The sequence below is a fragment of the Cyprinodon tularosa genome, unplaced genomic scaffold, assembly GCF_016077235.1.
Source record: "Cyprinodon tularosa strain WSP-4 unplaced genomic scaffold, ASM1607723v1 ctg403, whole genome shotgun sequence".
In the NCBI taxonomy this organism is placed as follows: domain Eukaryota; kingdom Metazoa; phylum Chordata; class Actinopteri; order Cyprinodontiformes; family Cyprinodontidae; genus Cyprinodon; species Cyprinodon tularosa.
Window position 1 is genome coordinate 532976 of NW_024039123.1, and position 23441 is coordinate 556416.

General features: G+C 37.5%; 1 protein-coding gene across 1 annotated transcript; it reads left to right on the forward strand.

Annotated features, from left to right (window-relative positions):
* The first annotated feature begins 15347 nt into the window (after positions 1-15347).
* Positions 15348-20325, forward strand: LOC119791877 (ras-related protein Rap-2b). Its single transcript, XM_038298232.1, has 2 exons — positions 15348-16232; positions 19244-20325. The coding sequence occupies exon 1, from the start codon at positions 15622-15624 to the stop codon at positions 16171-16173; it is 552 nt and encodes a 183-aa protein (XP_038154160.1). The 5' UTR covers positions 15348-15621; the 3' UTR covers positions 16174-16232; positions 19244-20325.
* The last annotated feature ends 3116 nt before the right edge of the window (positions 20326-23441 follow it).

The window sequence follows — 23441 nt, forward strand, 5'->3', positions numbered from 1 at the left end:
ACCCTGCAAAGCTTCCAGTTGCTAACAAGAACATGATGACTGAGAAAGGATGCACTCACCCAAAACCAACTCAAGTGTTATTTAATAAATTGTATCAGTAACAACAGTAACTGCATTGCTTGGCGTTTAGTCAGGTCCATCTTTGTGCACTTCCAGTTCTCCACAATGACACCTGCTTGTGACAAGAACATTCATATCCCCTGCAGGGTTTCACCAAATTCTTCTTTAGCTTCCTTAGGCAACTATGGGTCTCCAAACCATGGGACAAATATGCTTGCTTGCAGCATTACTCAATAGAAAAGAAGTTAGTGAGGAAGTGAGAATGTCAGACTCATCACTATGATGGCTGCTGTGATTCTCAACTCTAAACCTTAACCTCCGGCTCTCAGCTGTACTGAGCTGTCCACAGCTGTATGTATTATTAATGACTGCCAAATTCCAAATTCCCCACATGAAAGGCTGGCTTTGTGGGTTGGATGAAAGACCCTGTGTCCACTCCCTCTTTGTCCCCGCTGTTTCTCTGTTTTCTGCTCTCAGCCTTCCACTCGTTTTCTAGGTTTTTTTTTTTCAGCGAAGTCTAGTTTTCTGTATCACTAGGTCAATAACTAAATCAGTTTATCTTGATAGTATTATGACTTTCAATCCTCCTGAACAACTGCCTTACTACTTCAATATTTTTTTTTTACTCCATAGTTTTCTAGTCAGTATGGCAATAAAACAGCACATAAAAATAGATAAAGCCCTTTCTTAATGATATTCCATAATGCTCCATTATTTGTAATTAAAATACATATGCAGGGCATTTTACTGCTCTTGCACCTCACTGTGGAGCCAATGTTGGGCTGTGATCAACATGTAAAGCTATGCAAGAAATGCCAACATTGGTAGGGTGTATGTCTGCTGCCCTCCACTGGACAAAGAGCAAAAATGCAATTATCTAATGCTGTGCTGTGGTTTGTTAAATTCTTTGAAGTATTTTAGGATCACAGCTCCATTATAAAATTACAACAAAAAGGATATTAATATCAAATAAATATATACTGAACTGAATTTTCAATTAAATGCAATTCCAATTCAAAACACGTCATCTCAAGGGATCTTGCATAGTCAACACTAACACTATCATACAGCTTAGGTAAGGCTTTTTTCTATCAAACCCAGCATAAGAGATAAAACTCCATCAGAACCAACAAACTGACCACCACAGACACCAAACAACTCAAACTGAATGTCACTACAGCGCTCTCCAAAGCAAAGGCTCCCCCTTCAAACCTGACCATTCCAGAAAGCAAAAATTTGACAGCACTCCAAAGAGATGAGGATGTCATCATACTACCATCGGACAGAGGAAGATGCACAGTTGTACTTAACACAGCCGACTACCACACCAAAGTTGTAACCCTCCTTAGTGACACAACCACATACTGATCACGGAAAACATATCCCACCAGCAGCTGCAAGGAGGAAAAAAATATTTAAATTTGGACTTATTTTATGCAAATGTCAAGGACAAATACATCTCCATTGTAAGATCTCCTCTTGGGAAATCTGATAACGACCTTAATTTTACTGTTTAGAGTATAATCTCCTTTATAAGAGACAACCTTCATTAAAAGGAGCTGTAAAATATGCCTGCAGTAAGCTAAGGAACCCTGGCAAGGTGTTGTTCTGAGGCTAGAGATTGGAATGCATAACCACATTAAGAATACACCAAGTCAGTGACATGGACTACATACATTTCTGTCAATAACACATTCCCCACCAAATTGAAATACTTCCTCATCAATGAACCCTGGATCACCAGTGATCTGAAAGAAGTTCTATAAAAGAAAAACAGTCCTCAGGAAGGGAGACAGGGGATGATTAAGTTGCATACAGAAGCAACTTAATTTCAAGATAAGACAAAGCAAGAAGGCATACAGGAAAAGGCTGGAAAAATATCCAAGATGTGTGGTCAGGGATGAAGAAGAGGCCAGAAGGGAGATCAGGCAGATGGAAGGCTGAAAAGAGCCGATGAACTGAAGACATTCTTCAACAGGTTCAGTTCAGGAACAAGCTCACTACCATTAGTATTACCATCATCCCACCCTCCTTTGACTGAAAGCTTTTCTGTCACACTTTAAAAGTCCATCTTCCAGCTCTGACATGAACCCTCCTGCTTCTCACTCTAGAACACTAAGATGGATCAAAAACTACCTGAAAAGCAGATCACTTTTGAGACTGAAGGGACAGCTGCCTAATCCAGTACTCATCAGTGCAAGAACACCACAGGGGACAGTACTTCCACCATTCCTTAGTTTTAACACCTCTGACTTCCTGAACAAGGAAAAGAGCTGTTATCAGCGGGAACATTCAATTCTGATGTTGTTGAATTCATCAGGGATGGACAAGTAACTAAGTACAGAGAGCTGATGAAATGCTTTGTGACATACCGGAGTGTCAACAAAACAACGGAGATTTGAGAAAAACAGGAACAAGTTAGATTCTATCAATATTACTGGAGAGAAGTAGAGGTAGTGCAGGAGTATAAATACCTTAGTGTTCATCTGGACAACAAACTAGACTGGAGACGCAACTGTGAGGTAATCTACAAGAAGGACAGTGCGGACCTTACTTCTTAAGGAAACAAAAAGCTTGGTTTAGTTTGGTGTCTACTTATTTAGGTTATTAATTATAACATTAATAATTTTACTATATATGCTCGTCATTATATATATTTTTTTATTTCTAACCTTATAAATAAAATTTTTCTTGCTTCCAGAAAAGCTTACCTAAAGAAATGAATCTGTAGGCATGACTTTACTAAATACTTAGTTAATTACTACAATATTTAATATCCCTTATTGAGTGAAAAAGTTTTTTGAGTGGTGCAGCAGGTGGCACTGCTGCCTTGTAGCAAGTAGGTTCCAGGTTCGATTCCCGGCCCGGGATCTTTCTGCTAACCTGACTCCGCCAGATGGATTTGCAGAGCAAATCCATCTGGAAACCTTCCGTAGAAGTAATTTTGGGAAGGGGCGAAAATACTGGTTAGCTGATTGGCCTATGTTGGTGATAGACGGGCCAAATAAACCAATCAGATCAACGAAGCATATGACGTAACAGAGCGACGACGAAAAGGAGCCAATTGATAGATCAAACTCTTGCCGAAACCAGTCGGGAGAAGAGCAAAAACATCTTTTCCTCTGAGAAAAGCCTCCAGAGCAGTGTTTTGCTCTTCTTTCAGTGAAGAAATACAGTGCAATTCTGATAAAACTTGATCGATAGCCACGCTAACGCTAGTTTCATCGGCTGAAGCTGCCATGTTCTTTAGACTGAACTGTCGCGCTTCTCGTTGCGTCACACCTCAACCCGCCTCAAAGCCAACGCTGATTGGACGTTCGTTTGGTAAACGGCTCAAAATTTTCTTCAACGGAGAGTCTCCAGACTGATTAGCGAGTGAAATCTTGAAAGCTCGCGAGATCAGGATGGTCTCACGAGGATATCGTTCTGCATGGAGTTTACATGTTCTCCCTGAGCATGAGTGGGTTCTCTCCATGTAATCTGGCTTCCTCCCACAGTCCAAAAACATGACTATTAGGTTGATTGGCTTCTTTATATTCTCCTTAGGCGTGAGTGTGTGGGTGAATGGTTATTTGTCCTGATTGTCTCTGTGTTGCTCTGGGATGTACTGGCGACCTGTCCAGGGTGTACCCCGCCTCTCGCCCATAGACAGCTGGAGATAGGCAGCAGCACCCTTTGTGACCCCAGCAGGAATGAAGCACGATGGAAAGTGGATGGATGGAATGGATAATTTGAACTGAATTAAATCAAATTAATGTGTGCATGCACTTTTGCTTGTCCTGTTTGTTTGTGTTGCCTGTGTTAACTCTCAACCTTTTCAGGGTTTACCTTACCGCCTTTTACCAAATGAACTGTCATAAGAAATGTGCTATAGCAAAAAAGATGAGTGGTGATGCCTATTAACGAAGTAAAGTAATTAATTAAGACTAATGAAGCTGTAAACAGCACAGTTCCAAAGGTGTATTTTTACTCTTTCTTTTTGCTCTTAGATAACCGTAAAGTTACATTTTAAATGTCTCTATGGGATGCAAACATTAGGAGGGACCTTTCAGTCATTTATTAGCTCAGGGATTGCAGTCATTTTAATTAGTCTACCATGAGTTTCACAGGAACAGACTGTGATAATAATGATATGAGATTAAAGAACAATTAGGATTAAGAGTTACAAACCTGTGATTTCTAGTTTAGGAAATAAGGGAAAGCAAATACATGTGGATTTAAAAAGTTTAGGTAATTTAAGCAAAGCTGGATAACCCCACTGAATGAACAAGTCGTCCCTGTTGATCAACATTGTTCTTTAACTCCATCACACATGTGGGTTTTTTTTTCTTTTCTTAATTCCAGGGCTCTAAACAAATATTCTTATGTAGGATTTCAACATTTAAAAATAAAAATGTATGTTTGGGTTAATTCTTACAAGAGGCTTTATATTTTCATTTTCCGCCCTGTGGAAACAACCAGACGACGTGACAGATCGAGCATGAAACAGCTGGTGATGCGGGTATGGATTCAAATTAAAAGAAAACATTTCCAAAGAAATGGTATACAGAAGTGATTTTACAAGCTGTTGTAGTAGATTTAAAAGGTAAACTGTCATGTTACATGGATGTCTAAAAAAAACAAAGGCAGACTAAGGTAAAGCTAAGAACTTTAGCATTGAAATAAAGAGAAGTCACAGAATGATCTTACACATGGAGAGAACAGAATATGAAGCAAAGGAAATGAAATGGGAATGGAACAGGGAGTAAAACAAAAGAATCCAACCATAAGCAAAGTCTACAATATAATTTCGATACAGAGGTATAGTTAGAGAAATTACAAAGAAACTAGAGAAACAATCAAATCGTGTGAAGCAGCTGAGGAAGAATGAAGACAGGGAAGTGAAAGGATAGTAGTTAAAAAGAAATTAGCTTAGCTGAGAAACAAAGAAACTATGAACCAGGAAGGAAAGATATACAGAGACTTAATATAAATAATACTAAATGTACAAGGAAAGGAACACAACAATGCAGTAAGAAACTGAACTGAGGGGCAGGAACTAAAAGGGCCAGGCTTGATCTATATGAAGGAAATTCTACAAAAAACACAAAATCAAACAACATTGAGTTTGTGGCAAAAACAAAATCATTTTTAAAATGGAACTGTAATAAAAATAATAAATTTCTATTCAATAGAACTCCTTTGAAATTAAAGAAAAACCTCTCAAATAAATGTAATCTTGCTTCATAAGTTAAGATATGATAAAATAAGATGAGAAACTTGACAATTCTGATTCCAATAACATGAACGATGAAGATGCTAATTGAAGAAAAAAAATAAAACTCTTAATGGTTTAGAAACAATGGGTAACTTTAGTTCTTTAGTCCAATTCCTGCAGCACCAAGCAATTCATTCTCTTAGGAGTGCCAGATTCAGCTTTGCAGTTGTAAGTCTATATCAGGGGTCTGCAACCTTTCATATCCAAAGAGCCGTTTTGACCAGAGTACGACCAAATAAAAGTTGTTTAGAGCCGCAAAATACATAATATTTTTTTAAATCTTGTATAGGAAATTAGTTGTTGCCATCTCAAACAATCAGTTCATATATTCTTAATGTTAAAACGTATAATTTTCAAGCTAATTAATAGAAAAATGTCTCTTAAAACATGTTTCTGGTTCTTTTAATCTCATTCTTTTCCATCTTATAAAAAATGCTAAAGCTATTGATACAGGTATATATTATAGTAAATTATTTAGCTCTTTATATACATTTTAGCCGCTATTAAGAGCCGCTAGAGAGGGTCCAAAGAGCCATATGTGGCTCCGGAGCCGCAGGTTGCAGACCCCTGGTCTATATATAATGTGCAATTACTATTTAAGTCCCCTTCGCAATAACCTGTTTCTTTATATTTGACACCCATTGCAATAGCTATATATATATATATATATATATATATATATATATATATATATATATATATATATCCAAGTAAATACAATAACCCTGTATAATTATCCTACGATAAAAAGAAAAAGACTTCAGCTATCATGTGTGGATGCATTGTATATACTGTATATATGCCAACTTTTTCTTCCTTTGGCATCTTCTTCTTCGTTTTTTGGCTATTTGAGCTGATGTAACGAGTAGATTTCTCCTCTGTGAGATCAATAAAGCCAATCAATCAAGTAAATGCTTGAAAAAAAAATCTAAATTTTTTCAAAATAAAGCTTATCGGAGCAAATTACTTTAAAAAGCTCAACAAGCTGATAAAGAAGGACATTTCGATTCTAGGGACTCCTCTAGGACCTCTGGAGATGATTTCACAAAGAGGAAATCTTCATAAAGTGAGGCACATTGTCAACAACAGTGAGAATCCTCTTCAGAAGATTGTGAAACACCAACAGTGTCTCCAGATGTGAAGCAAGACAGAATGATACAGATGGTCCTTCCTGCCTACAGCTATAAACTGGTTAAACAGCAAAAAACAAACAGCAAGTAATATGAGATACTTCATCCTTTAATTTTCTTTTGGGATTAATAATCTATTTTTGAATTGAATTAATACGTTTTTGTTTTGATCTTTGTATTTATCTACTTAAACTACTCTTTTGTCGAGTCTGGTCTGCTAGTCGGTCTTTATGTGGTACATTTTTCTTCTAAATTGTTTCTAAAAGTAACTCTTCATTTGGTGATTAAATTACCCACATCTCTTTTTACTTATGCGGTAACTTTTAAAGGCAGGTGGTTGTAATTCATTTTTTTTTCTTTGTATTGAAAATAAGAGCACTGAATGTTTGTTCTATCTTTTTCACCAGCATATAGTGCTTTATATTGATCCATCCTTAAAAATCCTGGTTTACTGTTGTTTATAGATGCAATATCACAAAACATCATGAGTGCTGGAATGCAAGAAACTTGAATCTTTGCTTTGCATCCCAGCACAGTGAAAAGACCCTCACAACACCACAACTTTCAAGACAATCAATCAGCCTACAAAAGGTATGTGTTTGTGTGGCTAATATGTTTGTGGTGTTTGTGTTTCCCACTGGGCCGAGGCCTGATCCAAGATGAAACATCATCATCAAACAGTTCTACCCAACTTATGTCAATGATTGTGAAACCAACTTTACGCTTCTTTGGATTTGGATATCATGCTCTGTTTTTGACAAGCTGGCAAAAATGCCAAATAACCACCACCAAAGTTAAACATCATGCAAGCAGGAAGAATGGATGGTTATGGATACTTCTGCTTCTTCTACTCTTGAGCGGGGACATACAACTAAATCCAGGTCCCACAAATAATATCAACAAAAGTAATGTTGCAGAAATATGTGTTGAAAAGTTGCTACAGCCCCGATTTGTGGAAACATCATGTACTGCAGTGGCGTGGACACCCACTGGCTTACTACCAGATGACTTCCCAACGAAGTTGAAGATGAACACATTGTCTGATGTAAACCCTGATATTTAGAAAACTGTAACTATCAATTCTGGTGCTTCAAATTGCCAAGGAAATCCAGAAAAATGTACAAGTGCTCATTATGCAGCAAATAAACAAAAAGAGCTAAAATATTTCCAAACTGTAAACCATGCAAAAGTAATCTGGGATTCTGCAGCAAAACCAAAAGGAATTTTTGGGGGGCATCTTAACATTCGAAGCCTACTATCAAAATTAAATGAAGTTCACCATTTATTGAGCAATTCAAACATTGACTTTTTGGCATTGAGTGAAACTTGGCTAAATATTAATGTTCCCACAAGTATGATTGATGTTCCTGGATACACATGCTATAGGAAGGATCGTACAAATGGGAAAGGAGGAGGTGTTTTGATTTATATCAAAGATGGTTTAAATTGTTCTGTCACTGTACTGGATACTTTAGGAATTGAATGCCTTGTCTTAAAAGTTTCACTGTCACCTACAATGAAATTTAACTTACTAGTTGTATATAATCCACCATCTCATAGTGCATCTTTTTATCAAGACTTTGATGAAATGTTAAAACAAATTAATATTAAATGTGAAACAATTTTAATCGGAGATATGAATATAAATTGGATGGAGAAAATCAAAAGGGATAAATTAAAAGCTGTGTTATCAAAACATAAACTTGTCCAAATTCTTAAAAAACCAACCAGGATCACCAAAACTAGTCAAACTCTGATAGACTTAATAATCACAAATAAACCAGAACGAATCATCAAAACATATAACCTTGTGACAGGTCTATCGGATCATAATATGACATTGTTGGTCAGGAAATTAACAAAGAAACGATTAAAGGGAGTTTTCACAGTGCCTAATGCAACAAAAAGCCAAATGTTTATTCCAAAAAACAAACTACCCTTATTTGAAAATGAACTGAAAAACATGAATTGGGTCTGTGATCAGTTAACTGAGACTCTAACAAATATTATTCAGAGATTTAGTTGTATTATAAAAAACAATAGAAAACAAACTAGTCTACCATGGGTAAACCATGCTATTATTCAACTTATGAAAAAGCGAGATCTTGCTCTGAAGACTACGAAATAAAGTTGTTAATGAAATCAGAAAGTCAAGGTCCACATATTTTATGCAATTGTTTGCTGAATCAAGTGGAAATAGCTCTGAAATATGGAAGCATATTAACAAGTTGACCAATCGCAAGTGCAATTTAGGAAAATGTGTAACAAAGCTCAATATAAATGGAATGGTTAGCAATGACTCTGCCAAAATTGCAAACGAATTCAATTCATATTTTATTAATTCAGTAGAGCAACTTGCTGAAAATTTCAATCCAAATTTGCTTTCATGTAATGTTGCTGAAAATTCAGCCTCACCTTTTCACATTAAACAGGTTGACCAAAGTGAAATAAGGACAATTATCAATCAATTAAATTCATCCAAAGCAAAAGATATATTTGGTTTAGATAAATTTTTAATCAAAAAGTATAGTGACGATCTAGTAAAACCAATATCTCATCTAGTGAACTTGTCAATTGAAAAATGTGAATTTCCACAAGGGTTTAAAACAGCTGTTGTGACTCCAATTTTTAAGTCCGGATCAGCTGATGCGATCTGTAATTATCGACCTATTGCAATTGTACCTGTGATTTCTAAGGTGCTAGAGAAGCTAGTTGCGGAACAATTAATGGCCTATCTAGAGGAGAAAAGAATACTTAACTCTAAACAATTTGGATTTATACCAAGGTATTCCACTGAAATGGCTGTATGCCATTTTACGGAATACATAAAAAGTAGTTTGGATGAAGGAAAATGTGTTGGGGCAGTATTTCTAGATTTTACAAAAGCGTTCGATACTGTAAATCACACAGTTCTGCTAAGGAAACTGGAACAACTACATGTTTCTAAACAAACTTTAAGCTGGTTCAAATCTTATTTTGAGCAACGACATCAGTGCGTCAAAATTAATGGCATCAAATCTGGGATCCAAAAATGTAATATGGGTGTACCACAAGGGTCTATTTTGGGCCCATTACTTTTCTGTTTGTACATAAATGATATGCCAAACATCTGCAAAGATGCCATCTGTCAAATGTATGCAGATGATACAACAATTTATGTGGCAGCAGACACACCTGAAAAGGCCTCTGATCTGTTAAACAAACAATTGTGCATCTTATCAGAGTGGCTCCAAAATAACTGCTTAACGCTGAATTACACCAAGACTGTCTCCATGTGTTTTTCCCTTAAGAAAATTATAAACAATGATCTCAAAATAATTATTAATCAACATGAAATAAAGCCGGCTGGTGAATTTAAGTATCTGGGTGTAGTTTTAGATTCAAAATTGAAATTTGATGCCCATATTAACAAAATGACAAAAACTATAAAGACAAATATAAACTGTTTTCGAATGATTCGGCCATATGTATCAAATCAAGCTGCACAAGTATATTTACATGCAATGATTTTATCCCATATGTCTTATTGCGCTATCGTTTGGGCCCAGGCCACAAAGTCTGTTTTAAAACCTTTACTCTCACTTCACAAGCAAGCATTAAAAATATTCGATCAAAAACCGGTGAAGTGGCATCACTGCAAAATTATTAAAAAACACAATATGATGATGTTTGAAAATTTTATAAATTTCTCATTTTTAAAAGCTATTTTTAAATGCCTTAAAGGTCTTGCCCCTGAGGTAATCTGTAAATTTGTTTTAAAGTATGCAAATGAAGGAATCAGGACAAGAGCTGGAGCTATGGGGAACTGCAGGATTAAAAGATGTCGGACATCTATGGGTCAGTCTGCCTTCTCAGTGAAAGCATCACATCTCTGGAACTCTTTGCCTCTGGAGCTTAAGTCACAGACTGATATTCGACTTTTCTCCACAAGATTGAAAAAATGGCTCAAAGACAAACAAGAGTGTGAGCACTAAACTGGCTTGTAATGTACATTTTTGTTTTAACTTGCATTTGTGTGTCGTTTTTAACCTCCCTCTCCCTCAATGCTAACACCTTTTAAAAGCCTAACCAGGGACGAAGGCTGCAAATTAGCCCATGGCTACAAGCCTTATGTACTTGGACATCGGCCACCTGTTTGGTTGCAATGTTTAATTGTACTGTCCCTGTCAAATAAACAAATAAATAAATAAAAAATAAAAGTAACAAAGTATAAGTAAAAAAAGTATTTTTGTTCTTGGTAAGATATTATTAACAGTGGTTCATTTATTTATTTTTTTCATAATCTTAACCAGATTGTGTTTCTCTTGTTTAAACAGGGGTTACAATAAATCTAGGGTCTCCTTACCATGGTAACTGTGTGAAACGGAGCACATCCCCATTATCTTACTCTTTGATAGTTAGTTGCTGAGTACTCACCTGGGGGGTTACATGCCCTCAGCTGATAAGCTGACCAATGTCTATCGGCTGCTTGTGAAAACAGATTCTTCTTTTCTGATGGATAGGCTGCTCCTCAGATTCAGTGGGATAAATCTCCCAGATGTGAAAATCCACATCACAAGGCTGTAGCTCACATTACCCACCACTCCCCATGGGGGCAGAGTGCTGATTGTCTTTAGATAGGCTATGCCTTTTTTTAATGGGATTTGGGGAGGGGCTAGCTTCGGGGCACTTGGAAAGTCCAATGACAACTCAGCCCACGTGTTTCATCTTCTGCCATCCCCCCAATCCAAAGAAATAACAAAAAATGCCCCGGATTCCTGTTTGGCAACTCCACATGCTTTCTACCTGTGCGCTGGTGACATTCAGCTCAGACCATCACAATGACACACTGTGACTCAGTAATTATGTCTGCATTCATGTCGCTTATCAACACTGCATGACTGCATAATGTATCACCAGTGATGACTTGTGCTTAAATTGAGCAAGCCAGATTTGAAGAGTTTTATCCAGCCATTGCACGAGGAGATGGAGACAAGCCAGTTTGTTAATCATAACATTTCTGTTTTTGGGCTCTGATTGGACACAGTAGTTGTTCTCAAATAAAGGCTTCATTACCATGTGCACTCAGAACAAGCAGCAACTGAATGCCCTGTGTAATTAGTTAGTCTAAAGTCATTGCATTTGCTTACATACTAAACCTGAGCAACTTCTAAATCCTATAAAGGAAAACAATTCTATTGATAAAATTGTTTCCCTTGAAAACATACATGAACAAGGAAATGATGAACAATCTGATACTGGGTTGCAGTTCAAGGAAAAACATATTTGGAAGAAAGCTTTGCGTCAGATGTGGAGATTGTCAGGAATGTTTCCACTTGTCTCATTTGTTCCTGTTATGTCTTGTTTTCTTATATTCGTTCTTTTATATTACTAAAAACACCACACTTGAGGTTTGCTTAACATTTACTTAACATTTATATGAAAAATAACCTTGGTCAATAACCAACTTATGGTCTAAGTCACACTCAATGGATAATCAATTAGACAGATTTTATCCATGGAAAACTTTTTATATTCAATAATATAGAAAACGGTTTATAACAGAAGAATAAGCAATTTTGAGTCACGCAAGAAAATGTTTATCTATTTTGAGTTAATAGGAATAAAAACCACAAAATCTATGACTGAGGAAGAACAAACAATATTCTATATGTAGACACCATTAAAAACATACAATAGAGCAAAATAGTTTTAGAAAGTCCAGCCAAATCATTACCAGTAGTCCTGCTCTTACTTGCTCTCTCATAGCCTGAGTGAACAGGCCTACCTTAACACGCTGTCAAACATTTGATTTCCTCGTAAAATGTGTTTTATATCTTACTAATTCCTTTCACTGGCTCTTATCACTTCCCTAATGCTAAAAGGAAACTGTCTGCCTCAGTCAATAACACCATGCATATGGGAGAGCATTGTCAGGATGCCCTGATAGCACTTACAGTCTAACTCTGTGAGCCTAACTCAGTCTAGGTTAGGCTATACTAGCCTAATCTAGCTGCCGCTTTCTCTCACACTGTTGCCATCAGTAACTGTGCTGCTAAGTTTAGATTTTGACCTTTCAGTCCATTCCAGCAATTTTTTTTAGGGAAAACAAATGCCTAATGATAAATCTTAAGCCTTTTTTTGTGTGTGATTTTGGAGATTTTGGTGACAAGCTAAAAGCATCAAACTGGTAAGTGTTTTCAGCAAGCAGCAAGGACTGCTGCGAGCCCCTCTCTCTTCCACTGCACTGGCAAGCAGTCAGCTTCAGCAGCAAACTGTTCCTGTAGTCAGAGAGAGAGAGAAGAACGACTCATCTCTGTTTCCCCATTTAAAATGAGTCACACATGAGCAAAGCTTCAGCTGACCATGGATTATAATCAGGGATTTAAATATGATATTTTCTTATTTGAAACTGTTCAAAAATGGATTGTGAATGTATTTAATTCCAACCTAACAAAATATATTTGCGACGTTTTGGATTTAATAAACTATTATTGCATACTTTAAATTATTTCAACTTAAGTTTTAAAAATATTTAGTAATTCTGACCACTTTCTGTCCTGCAGATGTTGATATTCCTCTCTCCTACAGGCTAAATCAAAACATTATCAAATATGCACATTGGATGATGGTGTGATTTAGTGATTTTTAACTATTTTTAGGAAATTTAATAGCAACTTTCCTGGCTGAAAAGTTGGCAATAGTGTCAAAAGGCCCAAACTTCCACTAAACCCTCACTGTTCATCCCCACATGTAGCCCTGTCCCTCTGGGTTTCTTTGGATAGACCACTTTGTAATTAACACAACTTTCAATATAATGATGGATTCACTTATCAGGAAAAAAAATTAAAAATAATAAGTTTGCCCCTAGCCAGACGTTATACTGTAGCCTGGTCAGCCAGACTCTAAAAGGATAAATGGAAACAGATTAGAACCAATCAGATAACAAAAAAAAAAAAAAAAAGTTTGTTTTTATCTAAAGAAAAGCCCTTAGAGCTGCCAACTGTGAGGTTTTAAATATATATCCAGCTACTTAGGAACATAGTAAAGGGCATCATCGTGGTCACCATCTGACTGTTGCAGAAAAACACTGCTGCTATAGCTAATTCTAGCACTAAGAGTGTTAAGTCCAGCACTGTGACTGGCCTGGTATTTCAGCTGATTAGGCTGCAAACTATCAAACTTTGATTACCAGAACATTTCTCTTTGTAGCTTAACTTTAGAATACTATGAAAACGGAAAAAACATGAGATTATCTTTTTTTTCTAAATGGTTTCTTTAAAATGAATGCTGTCATTTATAATTCCCATAACATCAGATTGTCTAATAAAATTAAATAAAATTTTTGCGACAATAAAATTTTTTCTGTAAAAAATAATAAAAAAAAATTAAATATGTCCCAAGTTACGATGAGGTCATAATATCAAAAGTTAAATTCTGGACAAAATGCCAATTTTTTGACTGACATCAAAAACAATTTACTCTGTGGTTCCCCCACATTTTATGAACAGTTTAGACAGGTGTCTCTGATTTTACAAAACAATGATACACTTATAGGTATTGAGACAGGTTCACACTTTTTTATCTGCAGAGCTGCAAGTGGCTCTCTTCCATGCTATATCAGATGATTGACTATTTCCCTGTTTTATGTGTTGTGCTTTGTTCTGTGCCCTCATGAAAAAAAACTGGCCCCACCCTGGCCCCCTGATATATTTGATAAAGAACCACCACTGCTCCCCTTAAAGATCTTCAAACTTCAAATAGTTTTGATAAGGGGGGGGGGGGGACAAAAAACAAAAAATGAAAAACAAGACATTTGGATCAAATTTTAAAAAACACAACAGAACTAAACACCAGTAAAACCAACAAAAACAGAAATACAAAGTTTTATTTAAAATTCACACTATAATGAAAATGTATAATTTGTTCCATACATGTAAAAACCATCTATGGTCACTGGTACATAGTGGGAGAAAAAAAACAGCGAATCTGTTTTGTCATTATGCAACACACTTTATACGTTATATACAGGTAGAAATTTCCAGTAAGCTCTGCTATCTATGACTTAAGCAATAGTAAGCTCAAGAAACAGTCATGTCGAAACTAAGGTGTGGCAGGTCTTCCAGTGGACTGGGGGCAGGAGCTGCGTTAACCGCGATAACAACCGCGCTGCACCTTTAAGTGAGAAAGACGCAATACGTATTTGGTGATGTAAGACGCAAAACGCGTAGGGCCGGAAGGGCTGAGCCAAGCTGGCATCAAGTTAGCGACAATCAGCAGAAGTCGAAATAGAAGTTTAGAAAACTAACTCCATGTAAATTCCCAAACTTGTTTTTCTAAATCAGTTTAAGCTATATATAAAATCATTAAAGATTCTGTAAAGTCCTAAAGCAAAAAGGATATATGATATCCTAAAACACTTCCCAAAGAAGTAAACAGTTAAAAGAAGACTGAATTCTCCCCTCATGTCATAATTTTATTTTAAATTTTATTTCTGTTTAATATGGGGGAAAAGTCAGAATACTGAGATTAAAGTCATAATTCTGAGAAATAAAAGTCATAATTCTGACTTTTTTCTCATATTAAACTGAAATAAAATCAAAATCAGTTAACTTTTCATTTTTTCAGTGGCCCTAATCCTTTTCCGTTGTCTGTAAATCTTGATATTTTCAATAAAATAAAAATATAATATATTAATAAAAGTAAAATAAACTAACTCCATGTAAAGGGGTTTTGTTGTGGTAATACAATGTTTGTTGGTGAAAAAAAAAGTTTAACTTAAATAATCTTTAGATTTTAAAATTCGCGGATGCACTGTAATGCAACCCATTTATGACCGTATTAATGAAATAGTTCTGTGCCTTTATTTTGAAAGTCCTTAACCAGGAAGTTGAATTGTGCTGAGGGTGACTTGACGCTGCCAAAAGAGAGCAACCAACGCACGGTGCCTGCGTGAAGGAAAACGGGGGGGAGCTCAGACAAGAACCGGCTGGGCTGTTGTCGGGGTCTAAGCATGCTACAATATAAATGCTGAGTCTGGAGCTACAATATCTACATTTACTTCCCGAACGGAGATAGCTGACGGCCACACCCCGGTTCTCTTTACCTCCCGGAGTTCGCAGAACAGCGCTGGCGGCGGTTTGAAAGCCAGCAGGGGCGGCTAGCGGCTTGAAGAGCGGAGAGGAAGCAGGAGCAATGAGAGAGTACAAAGTGGTGGTTCTCGGCTCCGGTGGGGTCGGGAAATCCGCACTGACCGTCCAGTTCGTGACTGGCTCCTTTATAGAGAAATACGACCCCACGATAGAGGATTTCTACCGGAAGGAGATCGAGGTGGACTCGTCCCCGTCGGTGCTGGAGATCCTGGACACGGCAGGGACCGAGCAGTTCGCCTCCATGCGAGACCTGTACATCAAAAACGGCCAGGGTTTCATCCTGGTCTACAGTCTGGTCAACCAGCAGAGCTTCCAGGACATCAAACCCATGAGGGACCAGATCATCCGGGTTAAACGGTACCAGAGGGTACCGATGATCCTGGTGGGGAACAAAGTGGACCTGGAGGGAGAGAGGGAGGTGTCGTCCGGTGAGGGGAAAGCGCTGGCGGACGAGTGGAACTGCCCGTTCATAGAAACCTCAGCCAAAAATAAAACCTCGGTGGATGAACTGTTTGCAGAAATAGTCCGACAGATGAACTATGCCACAACACCAAATGGCGGCGATGGGTGCTGCTCGGCTTGTGCGATTCTTTAAGGAGAAAAAAAAGGACAATCATAAAGTTTTATTCTCTACTCGGTTTTAAGTTTGCAATGGTGAGTAAAAAAAATGAATAAATAAATCACAGTAACCCATAGACAGCTGTTGCACTGGACTAGCATGTGATTAGAAATGTTTCTGAATTGCTCAATCTCTGAAGTTGACTTTTTTCTATTATGGAAAAAGAAAAGAAAAACAAACTTGTTAACCATGGAGTTTGCTGATTTGGATCCAGAGGAAAATTAAAGAACTGTAAGATTATCTCCATTAATCCATTAAAATTCCCTCCCAGGCTTTATTAGATCCTTTATTAGTAAACCGTGAAAATGGCATTAAATTATATCCTTTCGATTGGCGTCCATATAGAATGAAAATGGTGAAAGTTCCTGTTTTTTTTTTACTAATTGACTTTTAGATTTATTTACTTTTGGAGAATATGTTTATCTCTAAAAGTTGCAAAACATATTAATCACTTAGGATACTGACTCTCAGCTCACCTGCAGAAACTAGTTATGGCATATTAAAGCAATTTTTACCCTAATGAGAGTATTGACAGACATTCTATCTCACAGTGTTACAAAATAATGTTAGAGTACCATGTTTTTTATGAATTCACCCAGAAATTAAAGCCAGAATGTGTAACAAGATCATATTGGTTTAATACAGACTAAAAAGAAACAATTATTCCTGCTGCTGAAGAAATTAAAATGCATAGTAGTATTATTTTTAATGTTGCTTGAACCTTCTGCCAATCTGTTTATAGATATAAAAGAGGTACTTCAGTACAAGCTGTAATATAAAAAGTATTGTCGGTTTTGCAATTTAAAAGCCAACATTTGAGGATAAATTAGCTTCCTTGTTGCACATTAATTACCGGTAAAAGTGCTTCTTAAATAATTTACTTCATATGTTGACATAAACAGTGTTACAATTAAAAGAAAAATGTTCCCCCCATTTTTTCCATGGTTTTCATGAATATCAGAGATTTTGTTTACTTAGTTCCTTGCACATCCAGAAAGGTATGGTAAATACTTTAGAACATATATGTTGAATACACAGAAAAAGAGAGATATCTCAATCCAAACAAAAATATGTTTTTTTATTATTTTTAACTTAAAGATATTTTTTAACTTTTAGTTATGTGGATCTTTGCAAGCTGACTAAGCATGTGCTCACAATTTCTTGTTTTGTTGGATTATAATTGCGTTAAAGCATGTGAGCTAACTGACCATTTGTTACATTTTTAGTTTGTATTCTTTTAGAAGTTCTACTTGGCATCAGGTTAATCAGACCAGGTTTTGTTGGACCAAAACTTAAACAACAACCTGAGACATTTAGCAAACAAGAATGACAAAATACATTTTTAAGATACCCTATATTATGGGTATCTTAAAAAATATCAATACAAATTGTTTAATAAATGTCTGTTTATTAGATTTGACTTATTGAATATAAAATACCTACAGAGAGTTTACCCAAGGTGGGTTTAAAACTGCAACCTTTAAAAGGAGTGATGAGTCACAATCCTTTAGTCTTTATGTCATGACTGGTTCGAACATTAGCTGTCTTTAAGCCTGCTAACTGGAAGTGGGCAGCTACATGTGGGTGAGCCTAAGTTTGAGCACTATAACTTTGGTTTATCCGAATGCCAGAAACCAGATCATGTCTGTTGCCAGGTTATTGTAACTACTGACTGATAAGCCCCATTTACACTGTCCTTTTGAAACCAAGATAACTGTTGAGTGTTAAGGCTGATTTATACGCAGAACATAAGGGCTCTGATTGGTCAAATCTACATCCACTCTACTCTATGCGTATTTTCTGTTTGGTACCTCACAGGCTTGTTTTGCTTGTATGACCGCTATTGTGAAAACCAGTCATGAAGTTGGACCAGCTAGAAGAGTGAGGTGCGTGATAACGATGGGACCCTTTTTCCACCTGATCTCGCTCTTTTTCGCCCTCATGTCCCTCCATTGTCACACAAACTTGCCCCTTGTGTTTTTCCACTTCCTCAACGCATCCGGCCGTATCTAGACCCACAGCTAGTTCGTGATTGGTTTGTGTCATTGAATAACACAGCGCAGACCACGCTTCAAAATCGGGCATAAATCAAAAATATCTGAGACAAGCTCACTGTGACACACTGCTGCAGGAGTATAACCAGCTCTTAAATGGAATGCAACTGAACTGGATTGTGCCAGACGCAACCAACCTGCACTAAATCTAGTTCTAGTTCAGCAGTAGGTCTCGGCACGGTTGAGTTGTGGCTCGGTTCTCTGATGACAGAGTGCGCGAGCAGACCGCGTCATCTCCTATTTACAGTCAGCTGACTCATTCGGTGTGTCCAGTTTTGTAATTCGGCGTGTCCAGTTTTGTAATTCACCAATCTCTTCACCTGTTCAGAGCATGAACTTTTAACCTATTAACAATAAATTACATCAAAAGAGTGTGGTGTGATCTGGGATGATGCTGAGACCTAGGCTGTCATTGAAATTTGGGCAGAGGACGCTATCCAGACACACAAGTAACAAAATGTTATGGACGCCGCCATTTATTTTATTTTTTTTTGCGTAATTTCTGCCTTGAGAGCAGTAGTATCGTGGACCGCCAATAGGAGGCTAGGAACCGTGCTAGCATGATGTGGAAATCGTCGTAGCTCGGCACGGTTAACTGATCCAAGCTCAGTGTGAACTCTGCACATATCGGTTTCAGAGGGGTAGTGTAAATGGTGTATTAGTTTGACATGAGTAACCAAATGCCAAGGTACCTCTAACTGTAAAACCTAACATGGTGTACCTGTAGACTATTGTTTTACAAAGCAGATTGGAGAAGTTTCAAACTAATTTGCAGAACTGCAAGAGAATAAATTTACTGACCTTATTAGGTTTACAAACCTGTTGAATTTGTTGAACAGAAAGTAGGGAGTTGCCCAGCCACTTAAAGTTTATTTTCATGAATAAGGTTTTGGACCACATCCCAGAATGAACCTAGAGAGCAAAGTACTTTGTGGATATTTCATATAAAGTTGTAAATTAATAAATGTTTGTTTGTCTTTTGTCTGTGGCAGTGTGTTGCAGCGAGTCTGTACTGTTGAGCTCTTCTTCGTGTCTCACCCTGGCCTTGGAGGAAAATGAAGGGAGGAATGCTGCAGGGGGACGGGAGGAGGAGGGGAGCAACTGAGACAGAGGGAAGGGTTCCACTCTTGAGGAATTCTGCTGGGTCGAGTATCTGCACAATCAAGCGTCCACCGCCGATGTCAACGCAGAGTCGGATCAGGAGTTTCAGAAAACCCAACAGCTCCTTTCCCACCGGAACTAAACTCCAATGGAAAAGATAGAGAGATTAACACTTTAGAGGAACTCACAAATGGATATTTCTGCAAGAGAAGAAGATAGGGATATAGAATATATTTTGTTAACTAACTGCACAGTTGAAGAGGACAAAAGATTTTGGCACCCTTAACCACTTTGGAGAAATGTTCCACAACACTCCTAAAATCCTATTTTATCTTCCTTTTCAAATTCCGAAGAAAAACCACGTATGTGGTGGTGATAGATGACGAGTGCCACTTTTTCTGTTTCTCTTCACCCTAGCTAAAGCGCTATGAAGACGCTGACCTGATAGCCCTTTGTGTCGAGTGCCTTTCCGAAACAAATCAGCTGTTTTTGTGCCAACCTACACGTATCACCAAAACGACCCTTCAACATGGCCATTCACAAGCTTGTGAACTCTTCTTCGGGATAATCTTGTAAAATGGTTGAGGCTGAAAACTTGACTAACTAAAATAGGTTTATTTTTATTGTTGGTGAAAAAAGGTGGAATTTTGTTTGTAATATGTTGGCCTTTTTTTTAAGTCTATTTGCATACTTCAGCGTCTGCTTGGTCTGGTCAGATCTATTTCTGTTGAAATGCACAGGTACTGAAACCGACCTCGGTGTGAGAACAATAAAAAATGTTTACGTCAGACCAGTTTATTCAAAGGAATCCACTTTGTTTTGTTGGTTTTTGTTTTGTTTTTAAACCGGAAATGTGATGATGTACCGTTGACGGATCTATACTGATTGTAAGTTTAATTTCAGAGCAGCCACACAACAGTGGGCTGTTTTAAAGACAATTCTTTTAATACAATTTGCATTTTTTAAAAATGAACCCAGGCTCTGTTTTTCATTCAATTTCTTGTTATCCTGGGATTAGTATTAGTGCTGAAACTTCAGTTAAATTTGCACAAAAAAATGCAAAAAGTATCTGGTTACGATAATCCCAGGATATAGCATCTTTAGTTTTTGCATTTTAAATTAAGCTCACTTTGCTTAAAAGCCACAGTTATATTAATGTCAACATTTAGAAGAAATAAGGTCAGGTAAACCTGCCATGTCTGTTTTAGTTGCATTTTATCTCCCCAGACTTCAAGCCTTCAAACAAACCGTGACTTTGTAGCTTTCAGATAAACATCAAAGTCATTTTGTTGGTAACTGAAAAATCTAATTTTCTCAGTTTTTCTCTCTCATGCTGCTGAGCCACGCTGTCATTTCCGCCACAATAACAAAACCCTCCTTGTGGCCTTACGCTGAAACCCTGGTGACGTAGAATGTCGGCACGGGGTGTAGCTGTTCTGAATAGTTTGAAAAACAAGTTTAGCAACTTGGCCTGGTTTATTTTCAGAGTTCAAATGACATGGCTGCTTTACGTTTAGTTATTTTAAAGATGTTCCAGCTGAAGTTTCACATGTAGAAAGCCTTGTAAAGGTAACTTGAAATGTACAACAAGCTTGTTTATTTCTGTCTTGTTTGTACTCCTTAGCAGTGAGGTTATATCACTGTAACAACCCAGAGCTTCATCCCAGCAGCAGTAGAGGGATGCAGAGAGGTTGGTAGGAGCAAGGAGCCTAATATTCAGCTTCTGTTTACCTTCAAGCCTTACCTAAACCCTGCTGACTGGACCAACCGCGAAGTGGCTAAACGGAGTAAACAAACATCATAAGCTTCCAAAGCAGTCGGGTCTTTCTGAGAGCAGATGTGTCTGCCTGTCAGTGTCCTGCTTTGGCTCAGATTGCTGCTTGGGTCTATGCATGCTTTGGGTATCTGTTGGCCACTGTGAGCAGTAGTATCATGTGTTCCATGTGACTGCAGTGCTTTGAGAGGTTTGCGGTGGTGTAGAGATGCACAGATAAGAATTGTGTGAGCCATGTCTGTGCTTTATTCTTTTTTAGCTTTGGCCTATACTATTTGGACCAACTGCTTTTGAAGTATTTTTCTAACCTTCCTGCTGAGCGTTATTATTAATCAAAGAGTCATCATTTCAAGCTGCCTTTGGCATCATATTTCTTGCTAAGTGATGCAGTTAGCAATATCAAAATGATTTAGATTTAGATTTTTGTTTAAGGAATAGAGACTCAATGTTTTCCAGAAAGCTTCCAGCATTTACAATTTTATGATGTAAAGCTTAAAAGTATAAAAAAATCACCTTTGATGTTCTTAGTTTAAGTTCTGATTTCTTCCAGAAGTGTTGCAGACATGTCTCAACACGTCCCAGTCTCCTTACGTCTCGGTGCCTCATTAGATTTCATTTCTTAAAACGCCTCACAAACACTAGAAACACTTAAATGCGTTGATCTTCCCTTCTGTTGCATAATTTTGGTGCTCTCATGTATGGTGCTTTCACGATTTAGAAAAAAACCCTATCTTTTTTTAACTATTGGAACTAATACTGGTCTTCATTCAGGGCTGAACGAGTTAAATATTTAGCTGTTGTGTGATTTTTTTTTTCTTCCCTTTAGGGAAAAAAACCTGTAGTCAGGGTGATCTGGTAGTGCTGTTGTTCCTATATTGTGCAAAAGAAAAGGAATTTTCTTTTGCAATTGCAACTGCTGAGTCACCCGGGATGTCCTGCTGAAAGTTGTCCAATTCTGCTAGACATCTGATTTCTTAGTCCATCTCCAGGATACTCACTCATCTTTTGTCATTGGCAATAATATCTAACAAAATAAATAATCAAATGTCATGCCAAATCTGTCAGAAGATGGGAACAGCGTCTGCATGTTCATACATGCAAACTGATTTCTTTCTCACTTCTTTAAGCCAAAAAGGCAGCCTTGTTGCCTAATGTTCGGTTTCCGTGCTGAGGAACTTTGTTTTTGTCTGTTGATAGAAGTTCACTGATCACCCACATCTACTGAAAACAGTGTCTACTTTCCAGCTGTGTTATCTCTCTGAAGCCAAAACTAATAGTATGTTTCCTCCAAGGCCGCGATACGGGCGAGAAATGAACTGAAACCAAAGTCTGCCTTAAAAAATAATAAAGCTAGCGAGACTGGTGTGTGGATGAAAGGGGAGAGTTTTCTGCAGTTATATGCCCCAGTTACAGTGAATGTTAACCTCCCTCTCTCATCTACTCTGGCCGTTGCAAAGTTTTAGTATCTTGCTGTGGTATAAACATCTGATAGCACAAGAATGTACCCTTTGGAGAAAAGGGAGCCCTTTTTTTTTGAGTTCCTGTTTCTTTTTATCTTTCTTTTTGTAAAGAGGAAAGTGGTAAAACTTTCACTTCCTGATCTCTTTGTTACACAACATTAAACGAAAGGTTTCTCTGGGTCGCATTTAATCCCTTTCGGACTCCTGAGTGACTTTATTCATTAGCAGTTTTTTTTCAGCATCTATGGATTATTTAATTTTTTTTGCCTTGTTTGAAAGCAGAGAGGAAATCAGCAAGGCTCAGGTTCACAAGTGGCCCAGCGTGTCTGTGGATGTTGGGTCATGGGAGATGGTCATGTGATAGTGGTTGCTATGGTTTGGGGGGGTTGGGTTGTGGTATTGGTGCTCATGGTGCCCTTGTGACCTATGGGGGATCAGATACTGCTGGAGTGGTGGCTGATTTCTTTGATCACTTTTGTTCTTCGTCCTCTCAGAATATGATGTCAAGTTATCCAAAAGGAAGGATTAAAGAAATGCATTTAACAGTAAGGCCCATGCAACAAATAAAATCAGAAAAAACTTTGAGAATTGAGTTTGAATAACGTTGCCACACTCCCAAGTGTTTTTGCAGTTGCTCTGACAGGAAGTGTAGCAACACAGACTGCAAGAGTGGGTGGTGTGTGTTTGCATTTTTTACATGGGACTTAATCACTATACAGGCTCCTTGCTGAATTACAGGTTTCGCTTTCCCTCTAAGCGTCACAGAGCTATTTCTGAAGCCCTCTTGTGTTCTACAGATTTGTTGTTTTTTTTCTTTCGGTTTTCTTGGCATATCTTCCTGTTGTGTGCTGCATT